Source organism: Halichondria panicea, chromosome 12 (assembly GCF_963675165.1).
Source record: "Halichondria panicea chromosome 12, odHalPani1.1, whole genome shotgun sequence".
In the NCBI taxonomy this organism is placed as follows: Eukaryota; Metazoa; Porifera; class Demospongiae; order Suberitida; family Halichondriidae; genus Halichondria; species Halichondria panicea.
This window is the reverse complement of record NC_087388.1, coordinates 5,442,476-5,462,278: the sequence shown is the minus strand read 5'-3', so window position 1 is coordinate 5,462,278 and position 19,803 is coordinate 5,442,476. Positions and strand designations below refer to the sequence as shown.

The 19,803-nt window shown below is 42.8% G+C and overlaps 2 protein-coding genes across 2 annotated transcripts; both read right to left on the bottom strand.

Moving 5' to 3' along the window:
- Positions 1–1,679: 1,679 nt before the first annotated feature.
- On the bottom strand, positions 1,680–8,755 carry LOC135345214 (macrophage-stimulating protein receptor-like). The gene is made up of 24 exons (XM_064542594.1): positions 8,330–8,755; positions 8,087–8,272; positions 7,910–8,038; positions 7,606–7,836; positions 7,276–7,541; positions 7,116–7,221; positions 6,939–7,064; positions 6,790–6,888; positions 6,548–6,653; positions 6,243–6,440; positions 5,790–6,189; positions 5,482–5,743; positions 5,211–5,432; positions 5,001–5,153; positions 4,709–4,953; positions 4,612–4,652; positions 4,457–4,549; positions 4,325–4,408; positions 3,878–4,095; positions 3,181–3,293; positions 2,773–2,938; positions 2,484–2,626; positions 2,199–2,356; positions 1,680–2,078 (listed from the first exon to the last, which is right to left on the bottom strand). The coding sequence occupies exons 1-24, from the start codon at positions 8,657–8,659 to the stop codon at positions 1,957–1,959; spliced, it is 4,197 nt and encodes a 1,398-aa protein (XP_064398664.1). The 5' UTR covers positions 8,660–8,755; the 3' UTR covers positions 1,680–1,956.
- Positions 8,756–9,801: 1,046 nt separating this feature from the next.
- LOC135345202 (plexin-A3-like) lies at positions 9,802–19,626 on the bottom strand. Its single transcript, XM_064542571.1, has 24 exons — positions 18,623–19,626; positions 18,393–18,563; positions 18,225–18,338; positions 17,934–18,164; positions 17,558–17,877; positions 17,289–17,394; positions 17,091–17,216; positions 16,939–17,037; positions 14,734–14,839; positions 14,446–14,643; positions 13,979–14,378; positions 13,671–13,929; positions 13,389–13,610; positions 13,179–13,334; positions 12,884–13,122; positions 12,787–12,827; positions 12,644–12,736; positions 12,507–12,590; positions 12,059–12,276; positions 11,749–11,861; positions 11,384–11,549; positions 11,072–11,214; positions 10,708–10,862; positions 9,802–10,213 (listed from the first exon to the last, which is right to left on the bottom strand). The coding sequence occupies exons 1-24, from the start codon at positions 19,571–19,573 to the stop codon at positions 10,095–10,097; spliced, it is 4,830 nt and encodes a 1,609-aa protein (XP_064398641.1). The 5' UTR covers positions 19,574–19,626; the 3' UTR covers positions 9,802–10,094.
- Positions 19,627–19,803: the final 177 nt, after the last annotated feature.

Genomic DNA, 19,803 nt, shown 5'->3' with positions numbered 1-19,803 from the left:
AATATTTTAATGATAATTGAACTTCAAGTTTTTGCATTGGTACATGTACATGCACATAATTTTGCCATGCAATGTAACTAGACCACACCCTGGTATACAATTAGTGTGACTAAAAAAAATACGAGTGTCCATTCGCTACATATTCCAACTTTGGAGCCAATCAGCACTCACAAAAAGGTTATCTGAAATTTCAGGTGAACTGCCCGTGAGACATAATTATTGCTTTTAACTATTATAAAGTTGGCTAGGGTACATGGCACTATAAGAAAAAGGTAGCAGTATTCTAATTATCCCATGCACTAAGTAATATATAAGTGGTCATCATGCAGCAGCTGAATGTAAGTCAATACTTAACTAAATCTAATTAGTTAAAAAACAAAGCTCAAATGCAATTGTATTACATAATGCAGACATCGTAGTTCAGCTGTATTTTAAATAGTCCAAGTCATGTAGTTATCTCTTCCCTGAGGCCATACGCACTGTTGTCAGTTGTTAGAGGGTCACTTAATGGAAAGTTGCCATAGTGATGAGAGGCTTCCGTGGGCGTGGGGACATAGTCATATTCTGCAGTGGTATTAAGAAATTTGACATTTCTAACGTACAAGTCTCGAGTTACAGATAATGACAGTCTACATAATTATTAGCCTCGATTCCAGGCCGCGAAGAGAAAGGCGGCCTGCATGGTATACATTGTATGCGCATGCGTGTACATTACCCCAAAAAGGGGGTAATCCGTGTATTTGTGGATACTGTCAGTAAAATAAACCGTATACTATTTGTATGTATTCTGAAGTTACAGTCCGTTACATAGAAGTATTGTGCAAAGATGACCACTCTGTACTGTCCCTATATACAATAATAATTATACTTGCATGCAAATAATGATACAAATTAATTTCGGGAACTTCCGTATACTGATAAAGCTTAATAAAAGATGTTCTGTACTGATACAAATTAATTTCTACACTCAAGTAGTTATGCCTTGGGGCATATGTATAATAGTGCTAATTAAAATTGCTAAAATACACACACACACACACACACACACACACACCTGATCAATCTCACAGTCATCGTCCAGCTCCAGATTATCCCTCTCTTTCTTGAGGTAGTCAAAAAGGCTCCCGTTGGCCATATATGGCATCACTATGGCAATCCCGTGGCCAGCATCGAGACACACCCCAATTAGAGACATGACGCAAGGATGGTCAAAGTTCTGCATCTTGTTCACCTCACACACCATGCTCTGAACATCTGACAAAGAGAACAGACCTGCATGCATATAGAGTATAACAATGATTGTTGACAGAAAGAAATGATACTTGAAATTTGTTTCAATATGTTGCTCAGTGGGTGGTTGATGCGTCCAGGTTACCATGACAACCAGAGCAGCCGACCCTATACAGCAGAAAACGTAAGCTGTACACCGAATTGTCAGTACATAAATACAAAGTATGCATTATTATGACTGGCTGCATGTGATGTGTACTGTCATAACAATCCTTGGAATGTCACTTATGCATCATGCTACTATCAATAATTATCAGTAAACACATCAATATATTCCCTTGCCCATTGCTAGGTCTGTGCTAGCCTCGAGACCAGGCCGATTAAAATACGGCCTGGATTCGAGGCTAGGTCTGTGCCAAACCAATATTCCGGAATATTTTTTGTTCAAATTGTAAAAAGACTGCCTATATAATATTATAGGCACTGCATGTGAAAATAGTTAATTGAGGACAAAATTATTAAGACGGGAAACATTGCATGTGACTTTATTGTGTAAAACAATAATAGGCTATGGTACCATGTGTATACATGCATGATACTAATAAAGAATAAAGTAAACTGATTGTATCATGCACGGTTGTACTAAAGATTAAAGCAGCTGGAATTGTACGTTTATATACACGCTATATGTACAGGGACAACTCACTAGCTAAAGGCTATAATTAGTTAATCGTCTGTTGCAGTAAATTCTTCTTCGTACATTCTGTTTTTGAATGCTAGAGGGTGACCTGGTGGACCATCGACATAACGATTAGCGTCTTCAGTAGGTGAAGGTACATTGTCACATTCTGCAGTAAAAGCATGGAATGAATAATGATTTTTAGCATGTCTTAGTATACTACACTAAGTAAGTATTCATTAAGAGCTGCTATTTATAGTAGCATACTATCTTTTAATTATGCACTTACTGAGCTGCTCCACCTCTTGAACTGTGTTCAGTAGCACCATACCGAGCTCAGTGTAGCCAGCAATGGATGTCAGTAACTTGTCCACAGTGGAGGACAGTTGTGAGAAGGTTGGTCTCTCCTCTGGGTCCTCCCTCCAACACTGACGCATCACTTCAGAACTGAGTGAGTGTAGAGGGATGTACAGTCAGTTGGAACAAAATGGTAATTCCAAATCTCAGTCCACCCAACACAACAACTAGCTCAATGCAACTGCTACGATACTCAACTCAGAGAGTGTACACTCACATTTCGGCGGAACAGGCTGCGTTGAGAGGTTTCTCTAGTCTCCGCCCCTCTCCCAGCAGCTGGATGAGGGAGTGTGGGTCCACAGCAGGGTAGGGGGTCCGTCCTCCATTGAAGACTTCCCACACAGTCACACCATACGACCACTGCATGGGCACATGGACGACAAGTAAATGATTATGAAAGGAAAATGTATTTCAGACACAAATTAGGGGTTGAGGTTAGATAGAGCGTGTTCACGAAAATAAAGCTATTACTGAGTTATAGAGCTTGTGATCATGCACTGACTCACCACATCAGTTTTTTCTGTGAATATGGCATCGTTGAGACTCTCCATGGCCATCCATTTGTAGGGCAGCTTCACATTGGCTCTGTCGTTCTGTCTGAAGTAGCCGCTAGCATAGACGTCTTCAGCCAAACCAAAGTCCCCCACCCTGATACCCCCTCCCGAGTCCAGCCTGAATGTATTATATGTCAAGATAAAACCTCATGGAAACAATTATGTAAAATGCTAACCAGCTAGTATGCTAGTGATATTTTTACAATATCGATGCATACCATTGGATATAATTTTTGTCGCATGCAAGGAAGAATGCTCCAACTATAGTATAACGTTACCGTGGCTATAAAAACATGAACTTTGCATGATTATACTTAGTGTCATGATTTCTTTCGTGCACACTGTCAATCGTTCACTCACATGCAGTTTCTGGCTGCAAGGTCGCGATGGACAAACTTCTGTTCAGCCAAGTAGGCCATTCCCAGTGCTATCTGACGACACATCTTTAGTAGCAGTTTCCTCACTTCCAGAATCTGTATCAATGGCAACCACTTCTTTACAAATTATTAATAATTTATTGGTGCTCTGATTTTTGACTAAGTTCTGGAAAAGCTCATCATAATTTTATATACTCCAAGTCAGTATTATCCCCACAATCGATCACGCTGCTGACACAAATTGAAAAAATTCTTTCTAGATAATTATAGCTATATAGTCATTCTTTCCCTGCATTCTGCATGCGCCAGTTTTAACTATCATTTTGTACACCTTGCACTATATATATGCATGCATAGCTATAGTGAACGTGATTTGTTGTGGAATATGGTCAGACCATAAGGCTGATGCATGTTGTTTCAGTAAAATAGGCTGGTCAAGTGGTCAAAAAGAAATATATTTTGACCCAGTATAGCTGATGGGAATGTAGCATGCATCTCTCTATACACATGGATCACAGTAATCATGCAGCCCCACATACCTTTCTGTTGAGACACCCACACAATGCTCACACTAATACCATAATTATATAGTATATTACTTATACATGCTCTAAACCAAAAGGTAGTCGTCATAGATACTGAGCTATTTACTACTCGTATGCACCCTACACCACACACACCTGATCTATGTCACAGTCATCGTCCAACTCAAGGCTGCTCCTTTCTTTTTTGAGGTAGCTAATAAGGCTGCCATTGGCCATATATGGCATCACTATGGCAACACCGGGGCCAGCATCGAGACACACTCCAATTAGGGACATGACGTGAGGATGGTCAAAGTCCTGCATCTTGTTCACCTCACACACCATGCTCTGAACATCCGACAATGAGAACAGACCTGTATAAATAATGAAGAACTAACTCATCAGAAATGAAATGTTGTGTGTTACAATTGCAGAAAAATGAATCTCTAGGGCTCAGAAAATGTATAACTGACTGCAGACCGGAATTTAGGTTAACATGTCTATAGAGGGAATGATCGCGAAATAATCGTGAGTTTATAGTTTCTGTGTTCAAAAGGTTTCATTGTGTAATATTCATCTCACAACAATAATGATAATTATAACCTTTTAATGTCTTCACGGCCACCCCCTGCATAGGTACTTTGTTCCAGTCTGTCAGAACACCCTTGTACACAACGCCAAATTCACCTGTATAGTCACATCCCAAAATCAAATTATTTGCACATCTTTCTTTACCTTGTCCTATTGCAGTACTGGAGAGCTTCAATTTTGAGGCAGCTATTTTGAATGAGTCTGGGATGGACTCAGCAATCTCAACAAGTTCTGATTCTGAATATAATTTGTTGCATGTAACAGGGACTATACATGTGTGTGTAGAAAAGAAAACTTACTAACGAGTGCAGTATTACCATCGACTACCTCATGAGTTTTCCTGTAACAAATTAATTTGCAAATTGAACAACAGTATATAATATTATCATTACTTACCCAGTAGCCGTGAGCTCTATCCTTTGCTCATGCTGATGCATATAAATTGGTACTGACTTTCTCCTTGAGTTCAGATACAAGCAGACAATAGCAATTGTCAGTACACACACAACCATTATAAATATGATAACAATAACTGGAATGATGATCTCCAGAGGAACTGTTGGCCCAAAAACCGTTGCTTCAGGAAATGTATAAGTCAGTTGCCGGTCCAATTTTTGAGCGATGTTGCTTCCAACGGTTACCTGAAGTGAACAGTGACACAGTTACGTATAATTATAGTCATACACACATTTATGTTGGCTGGGTTTTCCCCTCCTGGCGGCTCCAAGGGGGCAGTACAGATGAATTCACTCCCTCTTACGCTACTGGGTGTCTTGACACACTCCTCCCCTCCCACTGTCACTCGTATCTCACTGGTCTCCACTGAGTCGAGATTATCACCCTGGATACACACACAATAACAATTAATAGGGTCGGTTTACTAGCTAATATTACATACCACAATGAGTATGAGCGTCTCTGTGCCATTAGGGACCTTTTGAGAACCCTCCAGCCGGAAATTGGAGGGATCTAATTGGACGCTGATGGGAAAACGTGCTTGTGTGATAGGTGGGACATCATCAAACAGTAGGGCATAGTCCAATGGGGTCAGCGAGGTTATTAGCAGACTAGGAGTCAAGCATGTGATGGTTGTATTGTCCACAACACTGCAGTTGCTTCTCTGTAGGGGAGAGTAAATAATACAGACATAATTATAGTTGCTGGCTTACCAGAGGATCCTCCTCCATGGGCTGGTAGATCTCCAACACAGGCTGTTGTACTACGTCCAAGTACACTCCAGTAAAGGTCAGTGTGATGCCTCCACTGGGAATGGTGTTGCTAGGACTCACAGCAGTTACATTGGGGTTGTTACTGTAAGTGAAGAACACTCCAAAGTCCAGTCTAGCAGCATCAATAGTAACTACCACCTCTGCAGCGGAGGTGAGGTTTGCTGCTGTAGTGGTGCATTCAATCTCTTGAGAAAAGATTGATCTGCAAGGAAAGGTTTCAACATTTCCAGACGTATACTGCCACTTACAATACGTTGCAGGTGTAGATTAACCCTCCACTGACCAGAGTGACTCTAGTGTTCTCATGGTTACCCACTCTTAGTGCAGTACCCCTCACAGTCAGTTTGGTACCCCCTGCCACGGGTCCAAAGGTCGGTTTGACGCTACTAACAAAGGGATTCAACGCAATGAAAGGATCAGCGTTTACATTGACGTCTATATTGCCATACAGGACCATAGTGAAGACATTGCTGCCTGTACTTCCAAAGTTGTTGGTCACACACACAAACTGCCTCCCTGGTATATAGTTGGTGTTGATGATAGTACAGGCCACACCTCCTAATGTAAGGGTGGCGTTCAGAATGTCAGCAAAGGTCACTCCGAGGTCAGTGCCCATCACAGTGATTGCTGTACCACCATCAACTGGTCCTGTGGGTGTAGGAAGTATCATGGCATATAGTAGGTAAAATTATAATGATTACCAGATTCTGGAGAGATTGATTTGATGAAAGGGGAAGGACAATTTCTCCCCTCAGTAACAAAAACATTATTGGTGCATTCTTGCAACACCTCACAGCTGTCGCTAAGGCTACACCACCCACACGTGAACTTTGACGCCAGTCTGGATGCTAGGCACTCTGAACATTCACTGCCCAAGTTACGACAATCAAACAACGTAACTTTATGTCATTGTGTGTGTTGGGGGGAGGGGGAGGGGCATATGGTAAACAGAGGTTGTGTATAAATGTTAGTCCAACTTTTGTAGTTACTGTGATGGTGTACGTACTGTCAGTCTGTTGTGTGACACTGCTGAGTGGGTGGATGATGCCATTCCCGAACCATATCACCGTAGCAACCACAGAAGAGCTACCACTACCAGTAGGCAGGTTGAGCTGTGTCATGTATGGTATTGTGATAACTAGAATGCAACACTAATTAAATCACAATCAGCATTTAATGGTCATTGTGAAACTGTCCGTGCAGTTTACATTACATTACATTGTATTGTATTACAGTGTTAGCACTTACGTCTCCACTGCCCACATTGCACAGGATAGAGGTCTCATTCTCATACTGAGCTGCCAGGCTAACTCCATTCACAATACACAAATACTCGAAGCCATCCGTCTATAGAGAAGCCATGGAAGGGTCAGGGTACAGAGTTAATGTTGACTTACTGGTGGTATCAGGTTCCTAGTGGTCAGTCGAAGGTCCTGGACTACCCTCACTGGTAGAGTGTGCCCCCCAAAGGGGGTCGTATCTAGCAGGGGGCATAGGGCTCTGAAGTCTGTAGATATAGACACCTTTATAGAGGGGTATAGACATTAGAGAGTCAGGGGTCATCAAGCTATCACCTGTAGGAAGTGAGACGTATTCTTGCACAGAGTTGCTGTTCCACTACACTGCTTGTTGAGGTTACACCATCCACACGGACTATTGGGCCTAAGGCAATCCTTACAGCTGCACATTCATAGTGTGATCAGCAGGTCATGAATATGGTTGAGGTACCTATACCTTTTCCCTGCTGAGCAATTGTAGATTGTGAGTGCTTGGTTGGTAACGTTAAATGGCTCATTGAACAGAGAGCTCTGAAATCCCAGGTTGATGGTTGCAGTCAGTCCAGGGTAGTCAGGTACCAGTCCTTCAATATCACAACTGAACACTATTCCTGGGATGACCTCAACAGCTGGTACTATGATGGGTGGGAAACGTCCTTCACTGTCCGCCAAATGACAGGAGATATTCTCTCCAGGCAGGGGGTTAGGCAGGGTCACCGTGACCTGTGGGGATAACTTATATAACCTCAGACAGTCACATTAGTGCATGGACATGCAAGTCTTTTACCACATTAGCAAGAATTGCAGGGTCGAGGACAAGCTGCATAGGATCCACAGTGGGAGTAAAACAGTTGGTATTGTCCTGTACCCATCTACTAGAGAGACTGGAGTTCTGACACTGCGTCTGACGAGAGCACTTGTTCTCCACCACACACCACCCACACAACGGGTTGAGGTCATTGGTACAACTGGTACAGTTTGTATGCTGGGAACACTCCTCAATGGGTACTTGGAACACCTACAAAGGGGTATAATGCATGGATAGGGTATAGGACATATATATGCGTACATGCATGCCATAATGAACTTACAGAGTATGCAGTGGCTGCTGTGATGTAGTTCAGTCCCTCATGCCACGACAAAAGATATACATCATATCTCTCTCGCTGACTGTAGAAATAGCTATCAGGGCCCAGGATCGATGTACCACTGACATCGTACTGTAAAGACAAGCAATGTCATAATTATACACAATCATGCACACTTACTCCTCTTATTCTAGAATCATTAGTTGCCACAAACACAAAGGAAAACTGCTCCACCTTCACAGCTACTGAAGCAAAGGAGACAAGGTCAACTCCAAAGTTGATACGAACTGGTGCTATTATGTCAATACCACCATTTGGAATGAGAATGCCGACTGGACTGGGTGTGTCACATCTGTCCCCTGTTACCTGTGCATTGTTGATTTTATATAAATAGACCAGTATGCTATAATTATACAAACGTACCTGAGACTGAGGCAGGGTATCGCAGTTTTCTGAGGAGCCTGTTCTCCATGCTAAACCAATTTCTTCTCCAGCAGTCCGTGACACAATACAAGAGTCATATTTAGCGTCCATAGCTTCATTGACAGCAGTGATATTGACCACACAAATAGAGTTAGTAGTGTCATTGCAAATAGTTACCACAGCAGTGGGTCCAGATATCCCACTGAAGTCCTCCATTAATGACACTGCACACAAACAAGTATTTTCAGTGATCCCCTGAAGACCGCAATTGATTCCCAGTTCATATAAACCAGTCACTCCACAGGTACTTGGGCCTCCACAATCAGGCATGTTGCAAACACGTAATAGTCTTATAGCTCGTGCATCAGCAGGTTGATAATCGACAACAACATAATAGGCAAATCCATTACTCACAAAACCACCAAATGCATAAAAGTCTCGTTCAAAGAAATGATTAACCTCAACAACCAGTTCATTGCGTGTGCCTGATGGATTGTTGTCGGAAGATCTACTGAACTCCTCTCCGAATTGTTGCAGTACAATTCTCTCACCTTTATCAGTTATTGCTCCAGTGTAGAAACTGTCTCCTGACGTAATGATAGCTGCTCCAGAGTCAAAATATCCCACTATAGCATTACTGACACTCCTGATAGGACCAGTACTGAGGTTGCTTGCATTGTAGACAGAGCAAGAGAGATCCTCTAAACACACCACCAACATCCCAGTAGAGCTCAGGACCAGTCCTTCTTCAAGGACAAAAGCTCCTAGATCAACTCTCTCCTCTTGTAGTAGCTGAGCATTCAGTCTATACAGGTAGTTGTCTGCAGCAAGGAATGTTCTTCCAGTGGAGTCCACTTGCAGTCCTGGGAGATAGTCGTCAGTTGTAAAAAAATTAAAGGAGGGTGATTGAGAATAAACTGCTCCTTGCAGCAGAAACAAAGCAAAGAAAGCCACTAACATAGCCATCTATTCTAGCATTGGACAATTAAGGGTAACCTTAATTAAATACAAACTTAGCAGCATTGGTATGTTCACTGTTATTATGCCAAGCAAACTGAAAGTAGATTATCATCACATGGTTTTGTAATTAGATGGTTGAGGTTATAATGATTCATTGCTGACAGTGCAATATTTTAAACTAGATCTACTTCAAGTTCTTGCATTACATGTCATGTTTTTGCCATGCAATGTCAAACTGGTATACAATGGGTGTGACTCATTATTTTAGAGCACACACCTCCAATAAAATTTTGGGGGAGGAGCTAGCTTAAATGAGGGGCTGATGATAGCTAGCTTACGCTTCTCTTGCAGGAAATGTATATAAACGAGCACTGAATCGTTAATCATCTGGAATGTGATTGTCCTTACGTACGCTACTCTGTATCAATCAGTATAACAAAATTATTTTAAGCAAGTTGTCCATGCATGCATAAAAATACGAGTGTCCATTCGCTACATCTTCTTTGGAGTCATTCAACACTTACAAAAAGGTTAATATCTAAAATTTCAGGTGAACTGTTGTGAGATATAATTAAATTATGAAGTTGGCTAGGGTACATGGCACTATAAGAAAAAGACAGTATTCTAATTATAAATGCCATGCACTAAGTAATATACAAGTGGTCATTATAATTATGTATAAGCATGCAGCAGCTGAATGTAAGTCAATACTTAACTAAATCTAATTAGTAAAAACAAAGCTCAATGCAATTGTATTACATAATGCAGACATCGTAGTTCGGCTGTATTTTAAATATAGTCCAAGTCATGTAGTTATCTCTTCCCTGAGGCCGTACGCACTGTTGTCAGTTGTTAGAGGGTCACTTAATGGAAAGTTGCCATAGCGATGAGAGGCTTCCGTGGGCGTGGGGACATAGTCATATTCTGCAGTGGTATTAAGAAATTTGACATTCTGACGTACAAGCCTCGAGTTATAATAATGACAGCCTACAAATTATACAAAGACTCCTATGGCCATGCATGCAAGAAGGTATACACTTCCTTTCAAAATACAGTAGAACCTCGATTATCCGGCCCTCCTTTATCCGGAACCTCCATTATCCGGCTTGGCAGTTTCAGATATAATAATTCAGAAATGGGCTTGTCCCTGAAATGCACATGCGCATTGCAGCTGTTACTATGGAGACAAGTCTGTTTATCTTCTGCGCATGAGTAGACAACCAGGTGGCACTGTTGTTTATCAATAAAGTGGGTGGATCAAGGCGTGGTTTATCTATTCGTATATTCAGTTATCCGGCCTGCCTCTGGAACCAAGGTGTCCGGATAATCGAGGTTCTACTGTATACATACAATAATTATAGCATACGGCAAACAAAATAAAAGCTGCATGGCTAAGTCCATATAATTTATACACTTACTGAGCTCCTCCTCTTGACTGGTGTCCACTAGCACCATTCCAAGCTCAGTGTAGCCAGAGATGGATGCCAGTAACCTCTCCACAATGGAGGACAGTTGTGAGAAGGTTGGCCTCTCCTCTGGGTCCTCCCTCCAACACTTGCGCATCACCACAGAACTGGGTGAGGAGGTAATGTATAATAGTGAGCCTCGGTTAGAACAAAAGTGTGGAACCACTAGAGAGCAGCCTTAAAATGGTACGGACAACTTTTACCCGCTTCAATTACAGCCGACACCAAGGGGGGGAAGAAGAAAGAGTTGCACACATGCAGTAATCAAATATATACTATACTATATACTGCATGCTACAACTCTATATACACTCACATCTCGGTGGCACAGGCTGCAGTGAGAGGTCTCTCTAGTCTCCGCCCCTCTCCCAGCAGCTGGATGAGGGACAGCGGATCCACGGCAGGATAGGGGGTCCGTCCTCCATTGAAAACCTCCCACACAGTCACACCGTACGACCACTGAATGAGCATAATTATGTCTTGCTATAAATGTTTTCGTGTTTGGTCGTAAACTTTGTACATGCAGGAGGTCTATATACCTACAATACCAATAAATGCACAGAAAATTTTGAAATTTTCCTGGAGTGCTTATTAGGCCATACTGGTCTACCATGCACTGCTGACTGACCACATCAGTTTTCTCTGTGAAGATGGCATCGTTGAGACTCTCCAAGGCCATCCATTTGTAGGGCACCTTCACATTGGCTCGGTCGTTCTGTCTGAAGTAGCCACTAGCATAGACGTCCTCAGCCAGACCAAAGTCCCCCACCCTGATACCCCCTCCCGAGTCCAGCCTATTGGAATGTACACGATAAAACCACACTAACAATCATAATTATGCGCGTGAGTCAATTTTCATGAAGAGTTGCATGAGTTGTTGATTTGTAATACTTATGATAATAGTAATGTTAGATTCGTCGCAATGAATTGGTCTCAAGCTTTACATGTGATTATTGTTAACACTGACGTCTCTCACTACACGTAGTCACTCACATGCAGTTTCTGGCTGCAAGGTCTCGATGGACAAACTTCTGCTCAGCCAAGTAGGCCATTCCCAGTGCTATCTGATGGCACATTTTTAGTAGCAGTTTCCTCACTGCCAGAATCTATAGAGAATGAAAAGGACAACGCTGATCAAATCATTTGGTGGTGCTTATTATTAGTGGTGCTCTAATCTTCAATAGACCACTCCGTACTGTCCCTATATATACAATACTTGCATTAATTTCTACACTCAAGTAGTTATGCCTTGGGGCGTATGTATAATAATGCTAATTAAAATTGCTAAAGTACACACACACACCTGATCAATCTCACAGTCATCGTCCAGCTCCAGATTATCCCTCTCTTTCTTGAGGTAGTCGAAAAGGCTCCCGTTGGCCATATATGGCATCACTATGGCAATCCCGGGGCCAGCATCGAGACACACCCCAATCAGGGACATAATGTGAGGATGGTCAAAGTCCTGCATCTTGTTCACCTCACACATCATGCTCTGAACATCCGACAACGAGAACAGACCTGCATGCATATAGAGTATAATAACGATTAACTGCATGGCTCATCAGAAATGCAACGTTGATTGACTGTGTTGTATTGTTAGCTGTTGGCCAGAAATTGTACTTTTTATGTAGGGGGTAGCAAAAAAACCTAGCATGAGAACCAGAAAAACGTGTGGTTGATATAACCTATATACAGTAACGTGTGTACATGTAAGATAAACATTTTAATGTGTTTTCAATTGATGTTACCTTTTAATGTCTTCACGGCCACCCCCTGCATAGGTACTTTGTTCCAGTCTGTCAGGACTCCCTTGTACACAACGCCAAATTCACCTGTATAGTGTCAGCCCATTAATCAAGTGAAATGCACATCTTTCTTTGTTTACCTTGTCCAATTGCAGTACTGGAGAGCTTCAATATGGAGGCTGGTATTTTGAATGAGTCTGGGATGGACTTGGCAATTTCATCGAGCTCTGATTCTGTAGGTCAGTGAATAACTAATTATAGTTATACACACGTACTAACTTACTAACGAGTGCATTATTTCCATCCACTACCTCCGGAGTTTTCCTAATACAACCGTAAAAGCGACATAAGTAGGTATATAATTATATAGCGTTACTTACCCAGTAGTAGCCACAAGCTCCACCATTTGTTGGTGCATAGCAATCGACATGGACTTTCTCCTCGAGTTCAGATATAAGCAGACAATCACAATCATCAGTAAACACACGACCAATACAAAGATAACAACAATAACTGGAATGATTATCTCCAGAGGAACTGTTGGCTCAACCATTACCTCAGGCAATGGATAAGTCAGTTGCCGGTCCAATACTTGAGAGATATTGCTCCCAACGTTCACCTAAATAGGACAGTAACACAGTTTAGCTGTACAGTTATATAATTATAGTCACTCACTTGAATCATGGCTGGGTTTTCTCCTCCTGGTAGCTCCAAGGGGGCAGTACAGACAATGTCGTCACTCCTTCTTGACTTACTGGTTGTCTTGTTACATTCCTCCCCTCCCACGGTCACTCGTATCTCACTGGTCTCCACTGAGTCGAGATTATCACCCTGGATACACACACGGTAACAGTATAGGGTCATTGTACTAGCTATAGGACGTACCACAATGCGTATGAGCGTCTCTGTGCCACTGGTGACAATATTAGAACTATCTAGTCTAAAATTGGAGGGATCTAATTGGACGGTGATAGGGAGTCGTGCTTGTGTTGTGGGCGGGGCATCATCAAACATCAGGGAATAGTTCAATGGGGTCAGTGAGGTCGTAACTAAACTAAGAGTCAAGCATGTGATCGCGGTACTGTTCACAACAATGCAGTAGCTTCTCTATATAAGGGGATAGAGTAAGTGTAAGTACATCATGTACAGACATGGTTGCTGGCTCACCAGAGGAGACCCTGTTCCTCTATACACCTCCAACACAGGCTGTTGTACCACGTCCAAATCCAGTCCAGTAAAGGTCAGTGTGATGCCTCCACTGGGAACAGTGTTGCTAGGAAACACGGCAGTCACACTGGGGTTGTTACGGTAACTGAACACCACTCCAAAGTTCAGTATAGCAGCATCAATAGTTACCACCACCTCTGCAGCGGAGGTGAGGTTTGCTACTGTAGTGGTGCACTCAATCTCTTGAGAAAAGACTGATCTACAAGGAAAGGTTTCAACATTGTCTAGTTCACGATATTGCGACTTACAATATGTTGCAGGGGTAGATTGACCCTCGGCTGACCAGAGTGACTCTAGTGTTCTCATGGTTACCCACTCTTAGTGCAGTACCCCTCACAGTCAGTTTGGTACCTCCTGCCATGGGCCCAAAGGTAGGTTTGACGCTACTAACAAAGGGATTCAATGTAATGAAGGGAGCAGCGTTTACATTGACGTCTATAAAGCCATACAGGACCATAGTGAAGATATTGCTGCCTGTATTTCCAAAGTTGTTGGTCACACACACAAACTGCCTCCCTGGTATATAGTCAGTGTTGATGATAGTGCAGGCCACACCTCCTAATGTAAGGGTGGCGTTCAGAACGTCACCAAAGGTCACTCCGAGGTCAGTGCCCATCACAGTGATTGCAGTACCACCCTCAACTGGTCCTGTGGGTGGAGTGGTGTGTATGACACATAATTAATTTATACATACAATACAGGTTATAATGATTACCAGATTCTGGAGAGATTGAGTTGATGAAAGGGGTAGGACAATTTCTCCCCTCAGTAATGAAAACATCATTGGTGCATTCTTGTGATACCTCACAGCTTTCTCTAATCACACACCACCCACATGTAAACTCTGACCCCAATGTGGACGCAAGGCACTCTGAACATCCACTGCCCAAATCACGACAATCAAACAACGTAACTGTATGTCAATGTGTGTGTGTGGGGGGAGGGCATGTGATAGACAGAGGTTGTGTATAAATGCAACTGTTGGTGGTGTAGCAGTACGTACTGTTAGTCTGTTGTGTGACACTGCTGAGTGGGTGGTTGACGCCATTCCCGAACCATATCACCGTAGCAACTACAGAGGATCTACCACTACCAGTAGGCAGGTTGAGCTGTGTGTCAGTGACATGCATGTATGGTATTATAGAATGCAACGCTAATTAAACGAGTGTTGCAATTAAGCGTGCTCTTGCTAATGCCTCTCGCCATGTTTTTGCTTTCGCTCAAAAGTATTAGAGTGTTATAGAAGAGGTAAATAATTTGCAATGTGCTTTGATTATTTGACAAGAAAGGGATGTCCACAGTTAATAGTGCATATACTGATCGGCCTGTAGCCAAGTGGGAGCAAACCTTTGACAAAGACAGTCAGTAGTCTGTGAGATAAAAAAGCAGAATTCAATCACAGAAAGTATATAGTATCTATAACAATCAGTCTAAAAGTTATCAGAAAAGGTTGGTTTGTGGCTTACCAGGACCTCAACAAAGAAGAAAATTGATTCTGCCAGGATCTGGGGTTCAAATGGATTGTCTTACACGTGGTATTGAGCGCGCATGCGCATTACATCCAGGAATAATGTCTGCAAGTTCAATAATGGCTATAGCTAGTAGCTTCTTTAGCAGCTCTTTTTGACTCTTGTAGCTAACAAAAAGCTAGCGCTTTAGTGCAAGGCTAACTCATAAGTTGAATAGAAAGTTTGTGCGAACAAATGATGTTACGAAAGATTCTGAAGACTGCAAGAGCCTTTAATATGTGAGTTAAACTAGCCATAACTCGAGAAAGAAGCTTTAGTTTGCTAATCCACGAATCAAAATCCAAGAGAACGTGGCTAGAAGCCTATAGAAGCTGTTAGTAATCGTCGCATTGTAACCGTTGAGCAGTTACAGCTGGAAAACAGACACACACACGCACGCACGCACGCACGCACACACACACACACACACACACACTACTAGACTCTATCTATTTTTTTTACTAATGCCTATCGCTCATTCTAAGAACCAACATTTGAGGTTAATGCTTGTTTTGTGCTTGCCACCTAGAAGAACCACATAGACCCATCCCCATTATCAGATAGTACCACCACAAAACCTGGCTCAGACAATACAGGCCTGTACTTGTAAATTAAGCCTCCCTCAAGGTCAGATTTAGTTCACACAAAGCACACAGCCATGCAAGCTAAGTATTACAGCAGCCAATATCAAGTCTATAAGATAAGTTCTATACTTATGTCAGCATTACCTCAATTGTGAATATAGCTTACAATCAGCATGGCCCCAAGTAAGTAGCTTATTGAGTATACTAGTCGTTCTGAATGCAACAGATGAGTGGGGAGGGTTGGTGCACCGTTAAAGACTCTTTAACCCATCATTCTCGACTCTCAAGGTCGGGCATCTGTTTGATTTTTCTACCTGTATGGTTTTGTGCTGTTTGCTCCTTTGTTTGTTCGTCTGTTTTTATTTTTTAGTATATTGACGATGACCACTGCCCACATTGAATTCAAACTAGAACCTAAGTCCTATACTGATATATAAGGTATACAGTAAGTAAGGTAGCAACAGAGATGGGATTCCAAATGAAAATTTTGAATTGAGCATTCCGTGTTGAATAAGATAGGATGTATGGTCGAAAGCCATCATCCACCCTATACCTTTTGTATACCTTCTATAAACACACACGCACGCACGCACGCACGCACGCACGCACGCACACACACACACACACACACACACACACACACACACACACAGAGTCAGTCAGTTTTACCATTAGTCGGGCGCCACCACCCTCTACCGTTGCCCGGAAGGAGGTCGGGAATCAAGCCTATCCACAGTTTTTCTGCTGGTGGAATTCCAATCAGATTGCAGTATCTCAAGTGGATTGATCACACCCACTCAACTTTACCACATGCATGTGAATTTTGCACACGTTGGATTGACTGAGAGGCGTGGCCAACACCCACGATATTCATCGCTATTGGCTACGCACCCACATAGAATGAATGATATTCATGATATTATTGCGTAACAGGCCAGAATAAAACTGTAGATAGGCTTGATTCCCGACCTCCTTCAAGGAGGGCGGCGGCGCTCGACTACTTTAATTACCATAACCTTCGTGCGGCTACGCCTCGAGGCATAATCACAATAGCATTAGTGAAATTGTCCATGCAGTTTTCAATGCGTACTGCACTATTACAGTGTCAGCACTTACGTCTCCACTGCCCACATTGCACAGGATAGAGGTATTGGCCTCATACTGAGCTGTCAGACTAACTCCATTCACAATACACGAATAATTGAAGCCATTTGTCTATAGGGAAGACATGAAAGGGTCAGGGTACAGAGGTGGTCATGTTTACTTACTGGGGGTATGAGGTTTCTGGTGATCAGTCGAAGGTCCTGGACCACCCTCACTGGTAGAGTGTATCCCCCAGAGGGGGGCATGTCTAACAGGGGGCATAGGTCTGTGATGTGTGTAGACATAGACACCTGCATGTATAAGGATGTAGGCATTAGAGAGTCAGGGCCGGGTCATCAAGATGATTATCACTGAGCTATCACCTGTAGGAAGTGAGATTCGTTCCTGCAAGGAGCTGATGTTCCACTGCACTGCTTGTTGAGGTTACACCATCCACACGGACTGTTGGCCCAAAGGCAATCCTTACAGCTGTGCAGTGAGAAAGAAAGATCTGCATAGATATATTTTATGTATAAAATTGCATGTACGTATAGTCTCACTGTTTATAGTGGTGCCTTATTTATGAATACTTTAGACTTCCGTCATTGGGGAGTTGATAATCATGACCTTAAACTAAACTAAATGTACGTACCATGAATATTGAATTTGAATATTGAGGTGATACCTTTCTCCTGCTGAGCACCTGTAGATGGTGAGTGCTTGGTTGGTGATATCAAATGGCTCATTGAACAGAGAGCTCTGAAATCCCAGGTTGATGGTTGCAGTCACTCCAGGATAGTCAGGTACTAGTCCTATAATATTGCAGTTATACACTGTTCCCTGGGTGACCTCAACAGCTGGTACTGTAATGGGAGGGAAACGTCCTTCACTGTCTGCAAGATGACAGTAGAAGCTCTCCCCAGGTAGGAGGTCAGGCAGGCTGGGGGAAGCCAGGGTCACGGTCACGTTGAACTATCGGATGTATAGGTGTGTTATCATATACAACTATATACATGCAAGCGCCTCACCTCTCCACCACGAATTGCTTGGTCGAGGACAAGTTGCATAGGATCCACTGTAGCAATAACACAATTGGCATTGTTATTTATCCATCTACTGGAGAGACCAGAGTTCTGACACTGCGTCTGACGAGAGCACTTGTTCTCCACCACACACCACCCACACAGCGGGTTGAAGTCACTGGTACAACTAGTACAGTCTATACGCTGGGAACACTCCTCTATCGGTACTTGGAACACCTTCAGAGGGGGAGGTAAATGAATATAGGGTAGAACACATACATGCAAGCATTAACTCACCGAGGAAGAAGTGGCTGCTGTGATGTAGTTCAATCCCTCCTGCCATGACAACTGATGTACAAGAGAGGTCACTGGCTGATTGTAGAATAGGGTAGATATATCACTGACATCGTACTGTGGAGACAAACAATGTCATAATTATAAACGCTGACTGACTCAACCACTTACTCCTCTCATTCTCAAATCTTCAGTTGCCACAAACACAAAGGAAAACTGCTCAACCTTCACAGCTACTGAGGCCATGGGGATAGTACCTCCAAAGTTAACACGAACTGATGCTACATTGTTCAGAAGGATAGTACCAAGGGGAGTGGGTGTGTCACATCTGTCGCCAGTTCCCTGGATATGATCGAATTGTGAGTAATACCATGCAAGTATTACTAATAGTTAATACAAACCTGAAGCTGACTATTGCAGTTCTGTGAAGAACCTGCTCTCCATGCTAAACCACTTTCTTCCCCAAGAGTCTGTGACACAATACAAGAGTCATATTTATCGTCCATAGCTTCATTGACAGCAGTGACATCGACCACACACACAAAGCTTCTACCAGTGAAGCCAGGTGTACAAATAGTTACCACAGCAGTGGGTCCAGATATTCCACTAAAGTCATCCACTAATGACACTCCACACACACGAGTAGTTGCACCGATTGTTCGATCTCCACAATCAAATCCCAGTTCATACAAAGCAGTCACTCCACAGGTACTTGGACCTCCACAATCAGGCAGGTTGCAAACACGTAGAAGTTTTATAGATCGATCAATAGTATTTGGTCGGTAGTCAGCGACAACGTAGAAGGTAAAGTTACTACTCTCAAATCCACCATAGAATTGTCGTGCAAAGTCGCTAACCGTAAAAATCAGGTTATTGAATGAGCCAGATGGATTATTATCAGAAGATCTATTGAACGCCTCTCCGAATTGCTGCAGTACCATCCTCTCTCCTACACCAGTCGATGCTCCAGTGTAGAAAGTGTCTCCTGACGTAAAGATAGCTGCTCCAAAGTCCGGATCTGCTGAAGCTATAGCATTACTGACACTCCTGATCGGGCCAGCACTGAGGTTGCTTGCATTGTAGACTGAGCAAGAGAGATCCTCTAAACATACCACCGCCATCCCAGTAGAGCTCAGGGCCAGTCCTCTATTGATGACATTTGCTCCTAGATCAACCCTCTCCTCTTGTATTAGCTGAGCATTCAGTATATATAGGTAGTTGCCTGCAGCAAGGAATGCTCTCCCAGTGGAGTCCACTTGCAGTCCTGGGACATTGGTGGAGTCTTGAAAGGAGAATGATTGAGAATGAGCTACTCCTTGCAGCAGAAACAAGGCAAAGAGAGTTACTAACATAGCCAAAATTCTTGAATATTAATGAAGCTAGAGCCGGCCGGCCATAGAGTGTAACACAAAATGAAGAGCATTAGGGTGTGGCACTGTGGGTGTGTCTGGAATTCACACTGAATGCGCGTGTGTGTGCGTGACACTAGTGTCATCTTATAATGCAATTAGCATTACATTATGGAACGCCGTTTGCGACAAAATTCAGGCAGAATGTGATAGGCGTGTGCATCCAATATAAA

Excerpts from the sequence above, each read along its gene's own strand:
- LOC135345214 (XM_064542594.1), bottom strand. The coding sequence starts at position 8,659 with ATGCCTGATTGTGGAGGCCCAAGTACCTGTGGAGTGACTGGTTTATAT. Across the intron at positions 7,837-7,909 it reads CAGCAGCCACTGCATACTCT|GTGTTCCAAGTACCCATTGA; the intron begins GTAAGTTCATTA and ends ACCCCTTTGTAG. Across the intron at positions 6,889-6,938 it reads CTAGGAACCTGATACCACCA|ACGGATGGCTTCGAGTATTT; the intron begins GTAAGTCAACAT and ends GCTTCTCTATAG.
- LOC135345202 (XM_064542571.1), bottom strand. The coding sequence starts at position 19,573 with ATGTTAGTAACTCTCTTTGCCTTGTTTCTGCTGCAAGGAGTAGCTCAT. Across the intron at positions 17,395-17,557 it reads ATTCAAATTCAATATTCATG|CTGTAAGGATTGCCTTTGGG; the intron begins GTACGTACATTT and ends CTCACTGCACAG. Across the intron at positions 11,862-12,058 it reads ATGACTGTGAGATTGATCAG|ATTCTGGCAGTGAGGAAACT; the intron begins GTGTGTGTGTGT and ends CATTCTCTATAG.